The sequence below is a fragment of the Microchirus variegatus genome (genome assembly GCF_963457635.1).
Source record: "Microchirus variegatus genome assembly, chromosome: 17".
NCBI classification, from domain to species: domain Eukaryota; kingdom Metazoa; phylum Chordata; class Actinopteri; order Pleuronectiformes; family Soleidae; genus Microchirus; species Microchirus variegatus.
Window position 1 is genome coordinate 23954676 of NC_139818.1, and position 19858 is coordinate 23974533.

Sequence of the window (19858 nt, forward strand, 5' to 3'; positions counted from 1 at the left end):
AAAGTTGAACTGATTGAGTCCTGGGAAAAAAAAGTCCTGCGTTTAACCTTTATGTTTAAACTGCTCTCATTAATCATGGGACCATGTGATCCACTTCTAGTGGTTGTGTTCTCTCAGTTTGAGTCTTCACTCTGGTTTCTCATCCTCCAGGTCGCCGAGTTGAAACAGGAACTGAAATTGCGCAGTTTGACCGTCTCCGGCACCAAGAACGATCTCATCGAGAGACTCCGCAACTATCAGGAGCAAAACGGCGGCTCCGCCACGGCAGCGGCGGCGGCATCAAAGAATGGCACTTTTTTGCCCAGCCATCAGTGTTCCATCACACTTGCCAGCAACATCCTATCCTCTTCCACCACAACGACCGCGCCCGACCTTACGGCAGAGGGTGGCTTCAAGTTAGCGTTGGCGTCGCTGGCTCACGCTGTCCCTGGCAGAGTCATGCGCTTCGGCAGCACCAGCTCCAGCCCTCCCATGTCACCCACGCCCTCTGAGAGGTCGCTGGCCGGCATGAGTCCAGATGAGACGAGCTGCAGCGGAGACATGTTTGGCGAGATGGTGAGCTCTCCTCTGACGCAGCTCACCTTGCATCAATCCCCTCAGTCCTCGTCAAACATCTCCCTGCTGTCGCAGCCTCTCATGGTCAAAGACGAGACCCTGAGCCCGTGCAGTCTCTCCGGGTCTCCGTCGGCGTCAGGCCAGCGCCTGGAGCCCCTGACGAGTGTCGCCGCCGTGGACCCAGCGTCCATGGATAAAGACCAGATGCTCCACGAGAAGGACAAACAGATCGAGGAGTTGACCAAGATGCTCAGGCAGAAGCAGAGGCTGGTGGAGACGCTCAGGTCTCAGCTGGAGCACGGCAAGGTGCCAGGGGTGATGCTGGTGAAGAGAGAGGGGAGTGAAAAGAGCAAAACCACGTCAGACCTTAAACTTGAAACTCTAATAAAAGCCTCGGCCATTCAGCCCCCGACTCTCCCCAATGGCGTTGTGTTGAGGGTGAAGAAGGAGGAAGACTCCGAGGAAGAGATGGAGGGAGTAACGGAGGAAGCCCAGGGAAAGAAGCTGCTCCAGCCAATGCAGTGCTCCCAGGAGACTCTGCTCAGACTGCAGCAGATCCACCGGCTGCAGGTCCAACAAGCAGAGCAGCAGAAACCGCAGCTACAGCAGCAGCGGCAGCAGCAGCAGCTTAAAGCAGCAGAGGCCAAAACAAACTCCACGCAAAAGCAACTGCAGCAAAAGAAAGAGGCTCAAGTCCTGCTCCAGCAGCAGCAGCATCTCCAGCAGCTCATCATACAGCAGACTCAGCAGAAGCAGCTCGAGGCTCAGCAGAAGTTAGCGCAGCAGAAGCTGCTGCTGCAGCAGCAGCAGAAGAACCAGCAGCTCAAACAGAGCCAGCAGAAGAACCAAGTGCAGCTGAAGCAGGTGCAGGTGCAGATCCAGAACCAGGCGAAGCCTGCAGTCAACCAAATCCAGCAGAGGAGGCAGCTGAAGGCTCATCAGAGGCTGCAGCACAAACAGCAGACGACGCCTGTCGCCACACAACAGGTGAGCGCCCTGCAGATCTGGAAAAACTGTTTTGTGGAAATTAAGAATGGTAATCACGTTAAAAAATGGCTGTTTCCAGGTGGCGCCCGTCTTCATCAACCAACAAAACAGCACTCAGATCCACACTCAGGCCATTTCTTTAGACCTCCTGAAGGCCAACGGCACGCCCACGCTGGTCACCGACAGCAACGGCAACCACTACCTGATCGCTCTCACCAGCAACGCCACGGACGCTCAGAACGGAGTGTCCTCATTGGCCAAAACCAACGGATCACGCATCACACTGCAGGTACGCTGGAGTCTTTGCTTTGCGCGACGGACTGCGTCGAGTTACCGACAAAGTGTAATAAATACCATTTTATCGTCTCTGTTTTTTTTTAAGAGATTGCAGTCGACGCCGAGTAAACTCCCCAGCGCTGAGAGCCAATCGAAGGAGCAGGCCAAAGCCGAGCCTTTGAGCCAGAGCAGCAAAAAGGTACGACTCAGAGACTCCACAAGTCACAATATGAAGCTGTTCTTCCACCAAGTGCAGAATCCTCTCTCATCTCGTACATTTAAAAAGTGGTCTCTTTTCTGTGTTTTTCCCTCATTCCATTCCTGTTGTTGCCAGAAAGTGAGAATTCTGTGTCAATCACTGTGTGGAAACATGGCTCATGTGTACGCTCCAAAATATGTTAATTATTCATTATAAAAATGGATTTAAATTGAGTTTTTAGTAGTCATTTTTTAATGAGCTGAAGCAGGACTCTCTGTCTCTTCCAAACAGTAGCATCTCTCTGCCACAAGGTGTCGCCACTGACCTGGTTTAGCCACTCACTCATATCCTCTCTCTCATAATGCACCTTATGGTTAAAAATTGTCTCTTGTGTGTTTTGTTTCCTCTCATTCCAATGCTGCTGTTGCCATAAAGTGAGAATTCTGCCAATCACTGTTTTTGGAACAGTTGTTTTGGCCTCATTTACAGCTTTTGTGAAGTAAATGTATAACAAACACAACTTTGTGGAAACATGGCTTCAAAATATGTTAATTATCCATTATAAAAATGGATTTAAATTGAGTTTTTTAGCAGTAAAGAACTGAAGCAGGACTGTCTGCATCTTCCAAACAGTAGCATCTCTCTGCCACAAGGTGTCGCCACTAACCTGGTTCTGGTCTTGGTCTTTTTTTTTTTTTTTTTTTTAAACACAGGAACAGAAGGCGGGGCTTCACCTGGACATCAATGGCGTGCAGCAGCCCAGCCCCGCGGTCACGGCTCCTCCCGTCCTGCAGCCGTTCTTCGACGACGTGTTGGAGAGCGAGAGCCAAAGCCAGCTCCTCTCCTCCCTCAAGGTAAACGCCGCCGCCGCCACCACGACACGTCGGCGTACGACTTCATTAACTTCTTCCCCCTCTCCCCTTTCTCTCTCTTTTTTTCTCCCCATACCATCGCTTCATCCCTCCATCCTGGCAGAGAGAGGAGGTGTGTCCACCTTATGACCGGCACACTCTCTTCACTCCTCCCTCTCCCAAACTCCACACCTCCCTTCCTACCAAACGCTCCAAAGTACGTCTTCCAGCACGACTTTGTCTGCTCCATCCCTTCTTTACTCTTAACTTTTCCTCCTTGTTACGTCTTATTTCTTCACTTTTTTTTAGTGAACGTGATGCTCTTTCTCAATATTATCCATGAGTTGTTGTTGTTCTTGTTGTTTTTACATCATACGTGACAAACTAAGAACAACTTTATGTCTGTGTTTTAGTGCGCTGTTGTTTTGTCTGTGTAGTAAAATAAGTTCCTGTGTGTGTTTGCAGGAGAACGGCATGAACAGTCAGCAGATGGACGACCTGTTCGACATCCTGCTGAAGAGCGGAGGTAAATCACATTTTTTTTCAATCTGATCTAATTGGATTTGCGTTTGCTTAGACATAACCGACATGTTTGGTAACATTTGTGTGCCCACGTTTTCAAAATGTGGCATTCGAAAAGGTTGGCACGTGAAAATGCGAATATTCAACCATTTTTTTTTCGATTAATTGAAGACGCAAAACGTAAAAAAATTATTATTCTTTTTTGTTATTATTATTATTTAATCCGATTAATCGAGTAATAATCGATAGAACTCAACTCAACTTTATTTATAGAGCGCTTTAGGCAGCTATAGCTGGTACAAAGTGCTTAACAGTACAATAAATAAAACATGGCACATAAAACATAGGAGACAAAATAAAAAAAATAAAACAAAAAAAAAAAATATATATATATAAACAATAACAATGTTTAAACAGTAAAAAACTATAAAACTATTAAAAAATAACAATGTTTAAACAAATAAAAAACAGTAAAACTATAAAACCATAAAAATGTTTTAACAACGAAAACAATAAAACACTAAACCAAGAGCAGAGTCTCATGCTGAGTTGAACGCAGAAGAATAAAAATGTGTTTTAAGATGAGTTTTAAAAATGGGAATACTCAATTACAAAAATATTTGATAGCTACAGCCCTTCTTAGCTACATTAAATTAGCTAACGTCAATGTTTACGTTAGCGTGTGCCGGAAGTGTTAGCCACTGGATGCTTTCGGCTCATACGATGTATCATTGAGGACGTGCTGTTGACGTTACGCCACGTGTAGTTTACCGTGGTTACACTGCACCTTGTTGGCTCCTTGTTTAAAGGGACACTGTGAAGTATTTATGGGTTTATATAACCCAAAATCCACTCTTTTATACATATTATGTGCTCCTGCATTGTCTAGTCGTTGTATAATAGTTTTTGTTTCATTTTCGTAGTGTAGTGTTACTATTATACAGCGACTAGACAATGCAGGAGCACACAATATGTATAAAAAAGTAGATTTTGGGTTATATAAACCCATAAATATATGGGTTCGGGTCGGTGTGCGTCTGCCAAAACGGTCCGTGTGGAACAGCGATAGGAATTAAAAGAATACTCGAGGAGTTTTTGAAATTGAGTTACTCGAATCACCTTTAAAGGCGCCATATGTAAGAATGTGGCCAAAAACGGTAACTACATTCAAGTTCAAAATACAGAGGTCTTTTAGGTTTCGTTTTCTGACGTAAACTGGCAACCCGTGGTTGCTCGGCAGCTGAGACTCTACCGACTGCAATGATTGGTAGACGGCGGTAGGTGGCGCCACATGACGCCAAAACATGATTTCAAAACATAAACATGATTTGCAGTCTGAAAAATATTTGTTTTAATGCAAATATTTTGTCTGTACTGTTGTTGTTGGTGAGTTCAGTTTGTTATATGAACATTATTCCTGAGTCTCTGTGACATATTAGGAGGATTTTATGGCCAGTTGCTTTAGATTTATTACATAATGCACCTTTAAAAAATATTATGCTATATAATATATATATATATATGTATATATTATACCGATAATATACATTAAAAAACAGATGTTTTCAGCTAGAATAGTCGTTTACCCCATGAACAATGTATAGAGTGTATTTCTGATTAATTTAACGTTATATTCATTGAAAAAAAAGTGCTTTTCCGTCAAAAATCGTGACATTTCTAAGTGAGCCTGTACTTGTCTAGTGCACATAGTGAATCTGTCTCCAGCACTGACACCATATTCTTTTCCCTCTCCTCCTCCTGCAGAAATCCCCAGCTTCAAGGCCAACCCCGACCCGTCCCTCGCCCACCTCCACTCAGACCCACCCTCCCCATCCTCTCCCCCGTCTCCCCTCCGCCTGTCGCCTCCCACCCAGACACAGCCCATCGTGTCCCCCCAGCCCCCGATGGTCGAACCCTGCACAGGAAGTGGACGCCTGGAGGACTTCCTGGAGAGCACCACGGGCAGCCCTCTGCTGGGCGTGGAGCCCGACGGCGCCCTGACGCTCATCGACGACCTCCACAGCCAAATGCTGAGCGCGCCCAGCATCCTGGACCACACCTCCTCCCCCATGGACACGTCCGACCTGGGCTTCTCGCCTCACTCGACGGGGTTGGACTTCGGCGACCCCACGTTGGACAGCATGGACTGGCTGGACATCTCCATGGTGGGGAGCACCAGTGGAGGGAGCTCCGGCAGTGGAGTGGGGAGAGGAGGCGCGGGAGGAGCCGGTGACGGAGACGGCGGGACGAGCCTGGCTCCGCTGGTGCCGCACACTCCGCCGAGCGTCTTCTCGGCCGATTTTCTGGACAGCACGGACCTGCAGCTCCACTGGGAGTCGTGTTTGTAGCTCGGCTCACAGACGGACTCACACTTGCTCACACTGTGTACAGGCTCTGTCTTTATTTTTATGCACATACTGAAACCTTCTCTATGCTGTCTCCACCACTGCAGGGGTCACTGGCACATGCAAACACACACACACACACACACATTTTCACTCTTTGGTCTGTCTTTCACTGGCTGTTACTGTATGAAATGAGGGAAATCAGGATCACAGTGAGGACCCGAAGTGGACTCTCTGTGGAGCTTCATACAGCACACTGTTAAAAATCCTCATGTGTTCTAACCTGCATTATAACCAGGTTAAAGGAGCTACGAGCTAGTTTTGTTATTACTACACAGCCAATGTTAGCATTACAGGTGTTTATTTAGCAGTTTTGCTACGGCTAAGAAGAAAAGAGGTGTTAAAATGCTTTTGGAGCAGTGCTACTTCTTCAGGCCAGTGACGACACCACTGTGTCTTTTCATTTTCAAATTGAAAGGGCTAGCTGGTTAGCATGCTAACCCATAAGAACAGTAGTGATAATATTCGAGGCTAGTTTGCTCTCTATTGTTGGAGAGGCCGTTGACAGTGTCGGAGGGAAGTTCGATACCGAGCACCATTTTTTGCTAATCTTAAGGTTTGGCTATGGTTCAGTAGCTAACCTTAACATTGGCTCCTTTAAAGGGAACAGCACACTGTAAAATCCTCATGTGTCTTGACCTGAGTTAAAGCCAGGCTAAAGGAGCTATTTGTTAGTTTTGCTATAGCTATGCTACCAACATTAGCATTACTGGTGTTTACTTAGCAGTTTTGCCAAGCCCTTAAAGAAAAACAGTGTTAATACGCTGTTGGAGCCAAGCTACTTCAGGTCAAAGAGGATGCTACATTCACTTCACTCAGCCAGCAGGGCTGTTGCTAGCTTACTAGTTAGCATGTTATTTTCAGTATATTAAAAGCAGTGATGGAAATATTTTTTTCCACTGTTGGACACCGTGTAGCAGCAAAGTTTGCTGCTAAGCAACATGTTTGCCCCTGCTAAAGTTTGGCTACGTAGCTTTGCCCATCTAATAATTAGCTGTTGCTACATAGCCAACGTTAGCATTACGAATGTGTTTTCTTAGTAGTTTTCCCCAGAGCTTTGATAAAAGAGCAGACATAGAGGCCAACTGAGGCTAGCTAGCTATTTAGCATGCTAACTTCAGCAGAAGAAACTTATTGGTAGCCATGGAGACTAGTTTGCTTTTCTACGGCAGTGTAGGAGTGAAGTGTGATGCTGAGCAACATTTCTGCTAATGCTAATGTTGGGCTACGTAGCAGATGCTAAACTTATAATTGGCTCCTTTAAAGGGAAACCAGCAGATCACTGTAATGACATGATTTCAACCCCTTGGAAAGCGGTTTGACAGGTACGAGCCGACGAGGGCGTGCTGGTGGCGTTCACCTGTGCTCCTGGAGATGGCGCCGTGTGTGTGTCAGTGCCTCCGAAAAAAACTTTGCACTTATGCTGAATCTGATTGGTTTAAAGGGTGGGGGAGGGGTTTGGGTTAAAAAAAATAAAAATAAATAATAATATTAGCACTGTTAGCAGCGAGGCTGAGTCAACACCGTTGTTGTGTTGCTCGGCTGAGTTGACGATGTGGTGGCGATGTCACCTCACCATGGTAACCATAACCCTGCCCACACTAGTCAAAAAAGAAGAAGAAGAAGAAGAAACCAATGTCATTGGTTGCCAGTTGCTGTTAAAATGAACCATATCAGTGGCAACAGTTTGAATTGAAGCCTCATTGGAGGCTGCGTATTATTGGTCACATTATGTATTGCTGTATATGGGGTGTATATTATCAATTGTCCATATGACTATTTTTCTTTGCTGGTTGCTTTAGAGTCGATCTGGCCGGCCGGGGGAACATGGGGGTCAGGGGCGAGGCTTCCGAAATACTTGGACCTCGTCTTTTTTTTAAAGAAAGAAAAGTTTAAAAAAAGAAATAAAAATATTATAAAAACTCTAAGATAAAGTGTTTTTGTTTTTTTTTCTTCTCCTCACATTCACACCACTGTAAATTAAATTGTTTTATTTGTGCTTATTAATGTTTTCCATCAACGTTGTTACAGCCTGCTCCATCTAGAAGATTCCACTAGAGGGAGCCATTGTAAATAAATCTGCCGCCTCCACTCATGAAGCCATCGAGGATATCGGTAAGTTTTCTGCTTTTATTTTTTTTAGTGACATTTCAAGTTGCATTCTGGGTAATGTAGGCAACATACTGTATGTCGACATGGAAGAACACGTGTGTTATTTGTCATCTGGAGATTTTGAAAATGCTAAATTCAACAGGCAGAGAGTCGTCCGTGGTAAGAGAATCTACAGGAGCCTGAGTGGATCACAATTATGAGGTAAGTGTTCGACAATGAGAGTGGTTTTTTTTTTTTCAACCGCGATGACAGAAGTGACCTCTTCACCTTCTTCTCTCCTCTCTTTCTTTCTCTCGGACAAACTCACCCCGAGCTCCACAAAGTCTTTAAAGCCTCACTCAGCTGGAGACGATCAGCTCTCAAAGAGCCGCCATGAGCTGTGGGTATAGCATACACACACACACACACACACACACACACACACACACACACACTCTGAATGCACACATGTTTAATGCTAGTCACGCAAACATGCAACCAGCTCACTGTGCTTGTACAATTTTGAATAGAGTCATTTCACCCACATCAACTAGAAATGACAACAGCACACTCACGCTGACCTGCATTTATAACCAAAGTTTAAAGGAGCTATGTGCTAGTTTTGCTGTTGAGTCTAAAGAGAGATGATCTTTAGATTTATGAAAAATAACTAGGGCTGTCAAAAGATTAACATTTTTAATCAGATTAATCACAGGGTAGCTGTGGATTAATCACGATTAATCACGATTAATTACCATTCGAAAATATGCCTGAAAAATTCAAATTTTCTCTTTATATTGTTGTAGGAACGGAGAGATAAATAGAGTATGTGAAAATATAAATGTGAAGAACAATAAAATACTGTAAATAACTTGTAAAAACCTATACAAACTGAGTGAAAAAGAAACATTACATTGTAAAGAACCCACATTATAAGACAATAAAAATAGCAGCAATAAAAATGCTGTAAATAACTTTCAAAAAAACTACACATTGCACTGTAAATAACTCACATTATAAACAAAATATAAAGTATAGAAGTTAAATAGTTTTCTTACTAAACTCACAGCAGGAAATTCCTCATCAGCACTTTGAAGCACTGCTGCTGCTAGTTAGCGTTAGCCTCAGCTAGCATTCTGACGCTAATGTTAGCTGCTGTCTGTGTCCCCGTTAGTTAGACAGTGACTGTTAATGTTATGATTATATCATTATCTGCACCAGTAGCTCCACTTACAACTGTGTGTCTTTCTTTCTTTTTTCTTCCTCTTCTAACTTCCTGATTGATAATTCCTCTTCATTTTCCTTCATCTTCACACAGGTTAACGTGAGGAGACGTGGGGCCTCTTTAGGGAGGTTTACTACTGACATGTCATTGTTGTTTAATGGAGACGGTGATGCAGCTGCTCACTGATGCATTCAGGCTCCGAGTGTCGGGAGTTCATAAACTGCACGTCTACTCGTAGCGCGATGAAAGTGAGAAAGTGCGTTAAAAAAAATGTACGCGTTAATTCCACAAATTAATCATCCTGCGTTAACGCGTTAATTTTGACAGCCCTAGAAACAACTTTAATGTCGATCATCGTTTACATCTCTGAGAAACGGAAAATGCACTAAAACTGCTAATCTAATGCAAATGTACGTGATTTATAGCGTAAAGTGGGCGGGGCTAGTTTGTCATCTTTGACCCAAAAAGCCTAAATTAAATAAGGAGCAGCTTTGACTCCTTTTTCACTTTGTCTTTTTTTGTACTCGCCTGTTGCTGCTCGTGGTTACCGTGGTAACTCGGCATGTCGTGTTTGTGTTTTATCAAACACAATAAAGTGTGTGTGTGTGTGTGTGTGTGTGTGTGTGTGTCTCTGTTGTGTTTGGGCTGAAGTCGTGTGTGTGATGATGTGATGATGTGAGAGGATCAGTCAGTGTTGGTGGATCCTGCTGCGACTGCAGCGTCTTTGACAGCAGAGGATGTGAAGGCTGACATTTACACAGACGGGAGGAGAGAGAGAGGGAGGAGGAGGAGGAGGAAGAGGAGGAGGAGGAGGAAGAGGAGGAGGAGGAGGAGGAGGAGGAGGAGAAGAATGGAGAAGAGCAGGAATGTCTTGTTTTACTCGTTTGTTTTACAGACTCAAGACTGTGAGACAGAATCAGGAAACACAGTCAGTGTTTGAGTCTCTGATCCAGACTCACTGAATAACTTAATAACAATCTAAGTTTAAGTTAACTCAAGTTTTTATTTGACTTAAAACTGCATCAATATTTATCATCGTTATTATCAACGGGTTGATTTATTGTCTAGTTTAAGAAATTATCATCTTTTAGCTCAATAACTGAACTGAGCTTAACTTAACTTAACTGAAATAAACTTAAGTGAACTGAACTCAACCGACGGAACTAAAAATTAACTGAACTTATCTAAACTATTCTATAACCTAACTGACTGGATAATTCAGTTAAAACTGAATTAACTGAACCTAACTTAATGTGAACTTAAACGTACTTTAACTTAACTGACTGGCCTAAGCTTAACTTAAGTAAACCTAACTTAATTTAACTTAACTGACTGGCCCAAACTTAACTAATGTGAACTTAACCTAACTAAAGTGTACTTAACCTAACTTAATTTTACTTGACTGACTGAACTTAACTTAACTTAATTTAACTTAACTGATTTAACTAACCCTAACCTAACTTAACTTAACTGACTGACCAAAACTTGACTAAAGTGAAAACAGAACTTAAGTTAATTTAACTCAAATGACTGAATTGAACTGAACTTAACTTAACTTAATCTTAACTTAAACTTGTTGTTGACTTAGATCAACACATCTTTGCCGCTGTATCAAATGTGTTTACTGCTTAACTGAACTACTTTAATCTGCTCACTCCCCGCACCAAAGTCCAGAGTAAAAATCTGCGATTTTCCATCTTGGCACAGAGCGATTGTAGATTATAGATTGTAGATTGTAGGTTGTAGATTATAGATCATAGATCATAGATCATAGATTATAGATTATAGATTGTAGATTGTAGATTATATATTATATATTATAGATTATAGATCATAGATCATAGATTGTAGATTATAGATTATGATTATAGATTATAGATTGTAGATTGTAGATTATATATTATAGATCATAGATTGTAGATTATAGATTATAGATTCACCGCTGCTTTTATCACAAAATTTAAATGCGGTGTTTTTTACAGTTGTGTAATGCTGAGATAAAGCAGATTTCAGATGTGAGCCGTTTATATTTGAGTTGCTAATTGAAGTGTTTCCAGTGAGATTGAGCTTGTGACCATGTGTTAATCCCACAATATTCAACACCGTGTTACAACTTCCTACAAGTGGAAAACTTTCCCCTAAAAAACCATCGGGCAGACGAGCCGTCACTCACTGTCACATCGTTATAATCCCACACGGGGTTTTTACACAACTTCACTTCGCTGCTCGTTACAACTTTTTAAAAACCCAATATTCCTCTTTAAATGTATTTTTTTTTTTAAAAAAGCCAGATTATTTGTAATTCTGCTCAAATATTTGTAAACATTCTACTTTTGTGTAAGATTTCAATGATTAAAGGTCTGAAAGAGCAGGTTAGTTAACCGCGGTGAGACAAAGGTGAGATCAGAGGGTTCAGTTTTCTCACGGCGTTAATGCAGCGGAGCCGCCGTGTTGTGACGCATCAGTCGTTCACTGTGATTAACTCCACAGGAGGAAGAAGGAGCTGCAGGACTTAGCAAAAATAAAAATAGCTGCTGCTTATTAAAATCAACTAGTGCCACTGCCACTCACCTGCTGCTGCTGCTGCTGCTGCTGCTGCTGCTGCTGCTGCTGCTGCTTAGCATTGCTAATGTTTCACTAAAAAAAAAGAAGCTGTTAGTTTGACTGTGACAGCAGGGAAGATTGAGAGAGACACTGAGTCCACTGAGGACGACGAAGCTAAGATCAGGTGAAATAAGATGATTTAAGATAAGTTAAGTTAAGTTGAGCTAAGGTCAGATCTGTTTCACCACGTGCATCAACAACCAGTTTAATCTCAAACGTCCGCGGAGAACTGGAGACGTAAAAATCCATGAATGAAGTCAAGACATCGATTTCTGCTCAGACTGAGACTCTTTTTTTTCCACCTGTAGCTGAAAAAGGTCAAAGTGTCAACACTTTCATCTCCTCACGTCACTGTAACACAATCACAGCAGACGCTGATGTTGCTTTTACACCACAGGAGACGTCAAACTCCAGATTATTGATATGAAACTACACAGACGTAAAACTCAGACGGATTATTTATATGAAACAGACGTGGTTTCAGATGAACGGACGCAACGTACTGAATATAAATGATGTCACAGACACAAACACGTCACTTTTACCTAATAAAGTGGCTAATCTGGATATAAATGTTTTAAAAAGCTAGCTTAGTTGCGTGTGTTTGACTCATTTAGCATAAATATATCATACAAAACGGGATTTACATTTCTAAATGTAGCACCTTTTTTAGGAAGTGTGTGTGTGTGTGTGTGTTAGTGTGTGTGTGTGTGATGAGATCATTACAATCCTCAGTAGAGATGATGGACGTGGCGTCACCACTGATTTGTATCTGTTGAGGAGTCGAGGCCGAAAACCTTCAAATTGCTAATCAAAGGCAGACGGAAGACTGACAGCTATTCTCACTGGACGTCCACTTGTGTGTGTGTGTGTGTGCGTGTGTGTGTCTGTGCGTGTGTGTGTGTGTTCTTGTACTTGCAGCATACTGAGGACCAGTGAGGGTTTTTAACCAACAAAGTGAGGTCATTTTTACAGAGTGAGGACATGTTGGTCGGTTCTCACTTTGTTTTCATTGAAATCACTTCCTTAGGTTGCTATAACATGCTATACTCAATTTGTCAAAAATTTTAATTTTGGACAACTTTTTCTCAAATTTTGGACCAATTTTTTTTTTTCAAATTTTGGACCAAATTTTTTTTTTCAAATTTTGGACCAAATTTTTTTTTTCAAATTTTGGACCAATTTTTTTTTTTCAAATTTTGGACCAAATTTTTTTTTTCAAATTCGGGTCAACATTTTTTTTTCAAATTTTGTGTCAAATTTTTTTTTCAAATTTTGGTCAACATTTAATTTAAAATTTTGGACCCAATTTTTTTTTCAAATTTTGGGTCAAATTTTTTTTCAAAATTTAGGTCAACATTTTTGTTCAAATTTTGGGTCAACATTTTTTTTTTTAATTTTGGGTAAAAAATAAATTTCAAATTTTGGAAGACATAGTATAGTATGACGTTTTTGTCAAATTTTGGACCAAATTTTTTTTGTCAAATTCTTTTTTAAATTTTGGTCGACCTAGTATAGTATGACGTTTTTGTAAAATGTTGGACCAAAAGTTTAAAAAATAAAATAAAATAGAAAAAGTTTTCCAGCCCTTTTTGCTCTGGGGCTCCACCTGCAGACATTTTATGGTACTGCAACCAGTAGTTCTTTGTAGATGTCATTCATGAAGTAGATATTTGTAATTGTGTTGATTTATAAAGTGGAAATGCTGGTCCTCAGTATGCAGCAAGTACAAGAATGTGTGTGTGTGTGTGTGTGTGTGTCTGTGTGTGGTAATGGGCCCAAATGAAGCTGGATATTTGCATCTCCTTTGATTTGGTAAAGGTCATCACTGACAGGGAGGTCCAGAGGGGACGGAGCACGCTCGCACGCATGCACGCACGCACGTGCACACACGCTCGCACGCACACACGCTCGCTCGCTTGCACGCACGCACGCTCGCACGCACGCACACACACGCTCGCACGTTTATATGAGATTACACAGACGTGAAATGTAATTTGAGAATGTACTTTTCATTCCAACTGTGTTTCTACAAAAGTGTTGACACACACACACACACACACACACACACACACACACACACACAGGGAGTGTCACTCCATGTCAGAGTGGGCGTGGCTCCGCCTGCTCCACACTGCTCTCACATTTCCTGGTTCCCGCCCCCTCACACCTGCAACTTTGACAGTGGGAGGAGGAGCCGACAGGTGGAGAAGAGCCAGAGCTGACAGGCTCCGCCCACTGTTGCGTCACATGTTGTCGAGATCAGACCTCAGACCAGTTTCCAGGAAATCAAAGTCACAGACGGTCGCAGTGATGGCGCAGGCAGGAGTTCAGCTGCACAGAGAAAGCTTCTCTTGTTCCATCTGTTTGGATCTTCTGAAGGATCCTGTGACTCTGAACTGTGGACACAGCTTCTGTATGAACTGTATTAAAGACCACTGGGACACAGAGGACGTGAAGAGGATCTACAGCTGCCCTCAGTGTAGAGAGGCCTTCACACCGAGGCCTAAACTGTTAAAGAACGTCATGTTAGCAGAGTTAGTGGAGGAGCTGAAGAAGACTGGACTCCACGCTGCTCCTGCTCATCACTGCTATGCTGGAGCTGAAGATGTGGCCTGTGATGTCTGCACTGGCAGGAAACTGAAAGCTGAAAAGTCCTGTTTGGATTGTTTGGTCTCGTACTGTGAGGAACATCTCCAGCTTCATTATCAGTCACCTGCATTAAAGAAACACAAGCTGGTGGAGCCCTCCAAGAACCTCCAGGAGAACATCTGCCCACGTCACGGTAAGACGATGGACTTGTTCTGCCGCACTGATCATCAGTGTATCTGTTATCTCTGCTCTGTGGACCAACACAAAGACCACGACACAGTCTCAGCTGCAGCAGAGAGGAAGCAGAAGCAGAGACAACTGGATCTGAGTCAAGAAGAAGTCCAGCAGAGAGTCCAGGACATAGACAGAGACGTGAAGGTGCTTCAACAGCAGGTGGAGGCTCTCATTCTCTCTGCTGATAAAGCCATGAAGGACAGTGCCAAGAACTTCACCGAGTTGATGAGTCTCCTGCAGATGAGGAGCTCTGAGGTGAAGCAGCAGATCAGATCAAAGCTGGAGACCGAGGTGAGTCGAGTCAAAGACGTCGAGAAGAAGCTTGAGCAGGAGAAGACTGAGCTGAAGAAGAGAGAAGCTGAACTGAAGCAGCTCTCACTCACACACGACCACAACCAGTTTCTCCTCAACTACGGCTCACTGTCAGCACTCAGTCCATCTACACACTCGTCCACCATCAACGTCCGTCCTCTGAGACACTTTGAGGACGTGACAGCAGCTGTGGTGAAGCTCAGAGGACAACTGAAGGACGTCCTGACCTAGACGTGGACAAACATCTCACCGGCTGTGGCTGGAGCAGATGTTTCACTGACAGAACCAGGACCAAAGACCAGAAACGAGTTCCTCAGATATTCACAGGAAATCAAACTGGATCCAAACACAGCTCAAAAACGTCTGTTTTTATCTGAGGGAAACAGAAAAGTGACATTCATGAATAAAGATCAGTCTTATCCTGATCACACAGACAGATTCACTGATCGCTATCAGGTCCTGAGTAAAGAGAGTCTGAGTGGACGTTGTTATTGGGAGGTGGAGTGGAGAGGAACAGGAGTTGATGTAGCAGTGACGTACAAGAACATCCGCAGATCAGGGAGAGACTCGGAATGTTTTTTTGGACTCGATAACAAATCTTGGGCTTTAGTTTGTAGACCAAACAATTGTAGGTTTGTTCACAACGGCATCTGGACCAACGCCTCACACACTTTGGCCTCCAGAGTGGGAGTTTACCTGGACCACAGAGCAGGTCTTCTGTCCTTCTACAGAATCTCTGACACCATGACTCTGCTCCACAGAGTCCACACCACGTTTTCTCAGCCTCTTTACGCTGGAGTTTGGCTTTATCCTTTAGCACTTGGAAACACAGCTGAGTTCTGTGAACTTCCCCGAGTCTCTTGATCCCGTACGGCGGAGTATTAGCGCCAGACTAAGAGAAAAAAGTAATTGGGGCGGGGAAAGTTACGAGAATAAAGTCGTAACATTACCTGAATAAAGTCATAATATTTTGAGAATAAAGTCATAACATTACGAGAATAAAGTCGTAAAATTGCGAGAATAAAGTCGTAACATTACGAGAATAAAGTCGTAAAATTGCGAGAATAAAGTCGTAACATTAGGTCTACAAGAACAAAGTCGTAACATTACGAGAATAAAGTCGTAACATTGCGAGAATAAAGTTGCAAAATTGCCAGAATAAAGTCGTAACATTGCGAGAATAAAGTCGTAACATTAGGTCTACAAGAACAAAGTCGTAACATTACGAAAATAAAGTCGTAACATTGCGAGAATAAAGTTGTAAAATTGCCAGAATAAAGTTGTAACATTGCCAGAATAAAGTCGTAACATTGCGAGAATAAAGTCGTAAAATTGCGAGAATAAAGTCGTAACATTGCGAGAATAAAGTCGTAAAATTGCGAGAATAAAGTCGTAACATTACGAGAATAAAGTCGTAACATTGCGAGAATAAAGTTGTAAAATTGCCAGAATAAAGTCGTAACATTGCGAGAATAAAGTCGTAACATTAGGTCTACAAGAACAAAGTCGTAACATTACGAAAATAAAGTCGTAACATTGCGAGAATAAAGTTGTAAAATTGCCAGAATAAAGTCGTAACATTGCGAGAATAAAGTCGTAAAATTGCGAGAATAAAGTCGTAACATTGCGAGAATAAAGTCGTAACATTGCGAGAATAAAGTCGTAACATTACGAGAATAAAGTCGTAACATTGCCAGAATAAAGTCGTAACATTGCGAGAATAAAGTCGTAACATTATAAGAATAAAGTCGTAACATTGCGAGAATAAAGTTGTAACATTGCGAGAATAAAGTCGTAACATTATAAGAATAAAGTCGTAACATTACCTGAATAAAGTCATAATATTTTGAGAATAAAGTCATAACATTACGAGAATAAAGTCGTAAAATTGCGAGAATAAAGTCGTAACATTGCGAGAATAAAGTCGTAACATTACGAGAATAAAGTCGTAACATTAGGTCTACAAGAACAAAGTCGTAACATTACGAAAATAAAGTCGTAACATTAGGAGAATAAAGTCGTAACATTGCGAGAATAAAGTTGTAACATTGTGAGAATAAAGTCGTAACATTGCCAGAATAAAGTCGTAACATTGCGAGAATAAAGTCGTAACATTGCGAGAATAAAGTCGTAACATTACGAGAATAAAGTCGTAACATTGCCAGAATAAAGTCGTAACATTATGAGAATAAAGTCGTAACATTGCGAGAATAAATTCGTAACATAAGAGAGAATAAAGTCGTAACATTACGAGAGTAACATTGCCAGAATAAAGTCGTAACATTGCGAGAATAAAGTCGTAACATTGCGAGAATAAAGTCGTAACATTGCCAGAATAAAGTCGTAACATTGCGAGAGTAACATTGCCAGAATAAAGTCGTAACATTGCGAGAATAAAGTCGTAACATTGCCAGAATAAAGTCGTAACATTGCGAGAATAAAGTCGTAACATTGCGAGAGTAACATTGCCAGAATAAAGTCGTAACATTGCGAGAGTAACATTGCCAGAATAAAGTCGTAACATTGCGAGAATAAAGTCGTAACATTATAAGAATAAAGTTGTAACATTGTGAGAATAAAGTCGTAACATTGCGAGAATAAAGTCGTAACATTAAGAGAATAAAGTCGTAACATTATGAGAATAAAGTCGTAACATTGCGAGAATAAATTTGTAACATAAGAGAGAATAAAGTCGTAACATTACCAGAATAAAGTCGTAACATTTGGAGAATAAAGTCGTAACATTACGACATTACAACATGAACAGTGACAACAGTTCCCTTTGTTACACACTCTTAAAGTCGTACATTTACGGCAGCAGATTATATAACATTATTATATATAGAAGTAAATAACAAACAGCAGGAATGATGGGAAAGGTCACAAGGTCGCCTCAACTCTACATTTATATTCATTTGAATTAATAATTTGTTTAATTATTTGTTTTTCTTCCTCACTGCACTGTAACACACACACACACACGTTCTTGTACAGCGTGCTTAGCGAGGACATTCACTTTAACCATGTTTAAACAAGTCGTTCAAATGTCCTCACAAAGATTATACATAAGGGTTTCATGAAGTTTACTCTTGGTAAATTGTTGTGGTTTTTACTGTGAATGTGGAGCTTCTGTCATGATGTCAACGCCTGACATTATGGTCTGTACGCAGAGATCAATACACTGATGTTTGTGATCGATCAGCTTCCTGTTGTGTGGTCAGTGTGCGGTCAGTCTGTTTGTCCCGCAGGAGCTGACCTTAGAGTCGTCTCAGACAGTGTGTGTGTGTGTGTGTTCTTGTACTTGCAGCATACTGAGGACCAGTGAGGGTTTTTAACCAACAAAGTGAGGTCATTTTGGCCGGTCCTCACTTTGTTTTCATTGAAATCACTTCCTTTGGTTGCTATAACATGCTATACTCAATTTGTCAAAAAAAAAATTATATTTTGGACGACATAGTATAGTATGACGTTTTTGTCAAATTTTGAACCAAAAATTTTGGGTCAAATTTTTTTTGTCAGAGATTTTTTTCAAATTTTGGACGATATAGTATAGTATGACGTTTTTGTCAAATTTTGGAACAAAAATATTTGTCAATTTTTTTTAAAATTTTGGACCACATTATAGTTTGACGTTTTTGTCAAATTCTGTAGCTAAATTTTTTTGTCAAAGATTTTTAAAAAAATTGGACGTCATATAGTATAGTATGACATTTTTGTCAAATTTTGAACCCAATTTTTTTTGTCAATTTTTTTTTCAAATTTTGGACGATATAGTATAGTATGATGTTTTTGTCAAATTTTGGAGCAAAATTTTCTGTCCATTTTTTTTCAAATTTTGGACGACATAGTATTGTATGACGTTTTTGTCAAGATTTGGAGCAAAAATTTTTGTCTAAGATTTTTTCAAATTTTGGACGACATAGTATTGTATGACGTTTTTGTCAAATTTTGGACCAAAAAAAAAAAAAAAAATCGAAGAAGTTTTCCAGCCCTTTTTGCTCTGGGGCTCCACCTGCAGACATTTCGTGGTACTGCAACCAGTAGTTCTTTGTCGATGTCATTCATGAAGTAGATATTTGTAATTGTGTTGATTTATAAAGTGGAAATGCTGGTCCTCACTTTGTCAGCAACCCAGTCCTCAGTATGCAGCAAGTACAAGAATGTGTGTGTGTGTGTGTGTGTGTGTGTGTGTGTGTGTGTGTGTGTGTGTGTGTGTGTGTGTGTGTGTGTGTGTACAGTGTGTCAATATTCATTTACGTTAATTAAATCCTCAGTTTCTTTCATACTTATTACTAAAAAGAAGCAATAATTCACTTTAACAAACATGGTTATGGGTGTGTCGTGTATATTTAATTTCTGCCAATAAAAAGCTCCTAAATGTCACTGACTTCCATTGTGGGCTACTGTACTAGCATAGTTGATCCAAAATGGCGGCTCATTCGCGCTCAAAGTATAACGACTAGAAATGACTTTTAATTTTAGCCAAAATGAAAACTACACTGATGATGACATTTTTTTCCCACACACACTGGACCTTTAAATTCTGCGGCACGACTTTATCTGCGAAAAGGTCAAAGGTCATCTCGAAATACCCCCTTTTTATATGTTATATTTCCCAGGATCCCTTGAGCTGATCAGCATCAAAGCCTCTGGTGGATCAACTCATTAAGGGGTTTTTCCTCTGATCACACACACACACACACACACACACACACGCACACACACACGCGCACACACACAAGGAACATTAGCATTCAAACGGTGTCTATTTATAATTAGCACGTTAGCGCGCGTCAGTATGTGAGACACGTCCACTGAAAAGTCAAATTTCCTCTGTCTTTTAAACCACGTTGTCTCCGAGTATTGATTAGAAAACTTTGAGATATGAAACATTTTCTATCAATATCAATTATAGAAATACTGATTTATAAAAATAAAAAAACACCGCTTTTATTAAGTCAAGAATAAACCTGTTTAAACCTGGGATTAAACAGGATTGTTGAGC

General features: G+C 41.3%; 2 protein-coding genes across 10 annotated transcripts in view; both read left to right on the forward strand.

Moving 5' to 3' along the window:
• Positions 1 to 7622, forward strand: part of mrtfab (myocardin related transcription factor Ab) — a 46780-nt gene extending 39158 nt beyond the window's left edge. For 7 of the 9 annotated variants that reach the window (XM_083903566.1, XM_083903568.1, XM_083903567.1 and 4 more), the window contains 7 exons: positions 151 to 1542; positions 1622 to 1831; positions 1925 to 2017; positions 2731 to 2871; positions 2993 to 3085; positions 3334 to 3394; positions 5155 to 7622. In XM_083903566.1, the coding sequence (XP_083759692.1) occupies positions 151 to 1542; positions 1622 to 1831; positions 1925 to 2017; positions 2731 to 2871; positions 2993 to 3085; positions 3334 to 3394; positions 5155 to 5738 (2574 nt within the window). In that variant the 3' untranslated portion in view covers positions 5739 to 7622. The remainder of the gene's footprint in view (positions 1 to 150; positions 1543 to 1621; positions 1832 to 1924; positions 2018 to 2730; positions 2872 to 2992; positions 3086 to 3333; positions 3395 to 5154) is intronic. The other 2 variants (XM_083903572.1, XM_083903574.1) reach the window with 1 other exon arrangement.
• Positions 7623 to 14028: 6406 nt separating this feature from the next.
• On the forward strand, positions 14029 to 15717 carry LOC310939108 (tripartite motif-containing protein 16-like; the record flags this gene model as incomplete). Its single annotated transcript, XM_083903775.1, is given in 2 exon segments — positions 14029 to 15081; positions 15085 to 15717. Coding segments are annotated over 2 exon segments (1686 nt in total).
• Positions 15718 to 19858: the final 4141 nt, after the last annotated feature.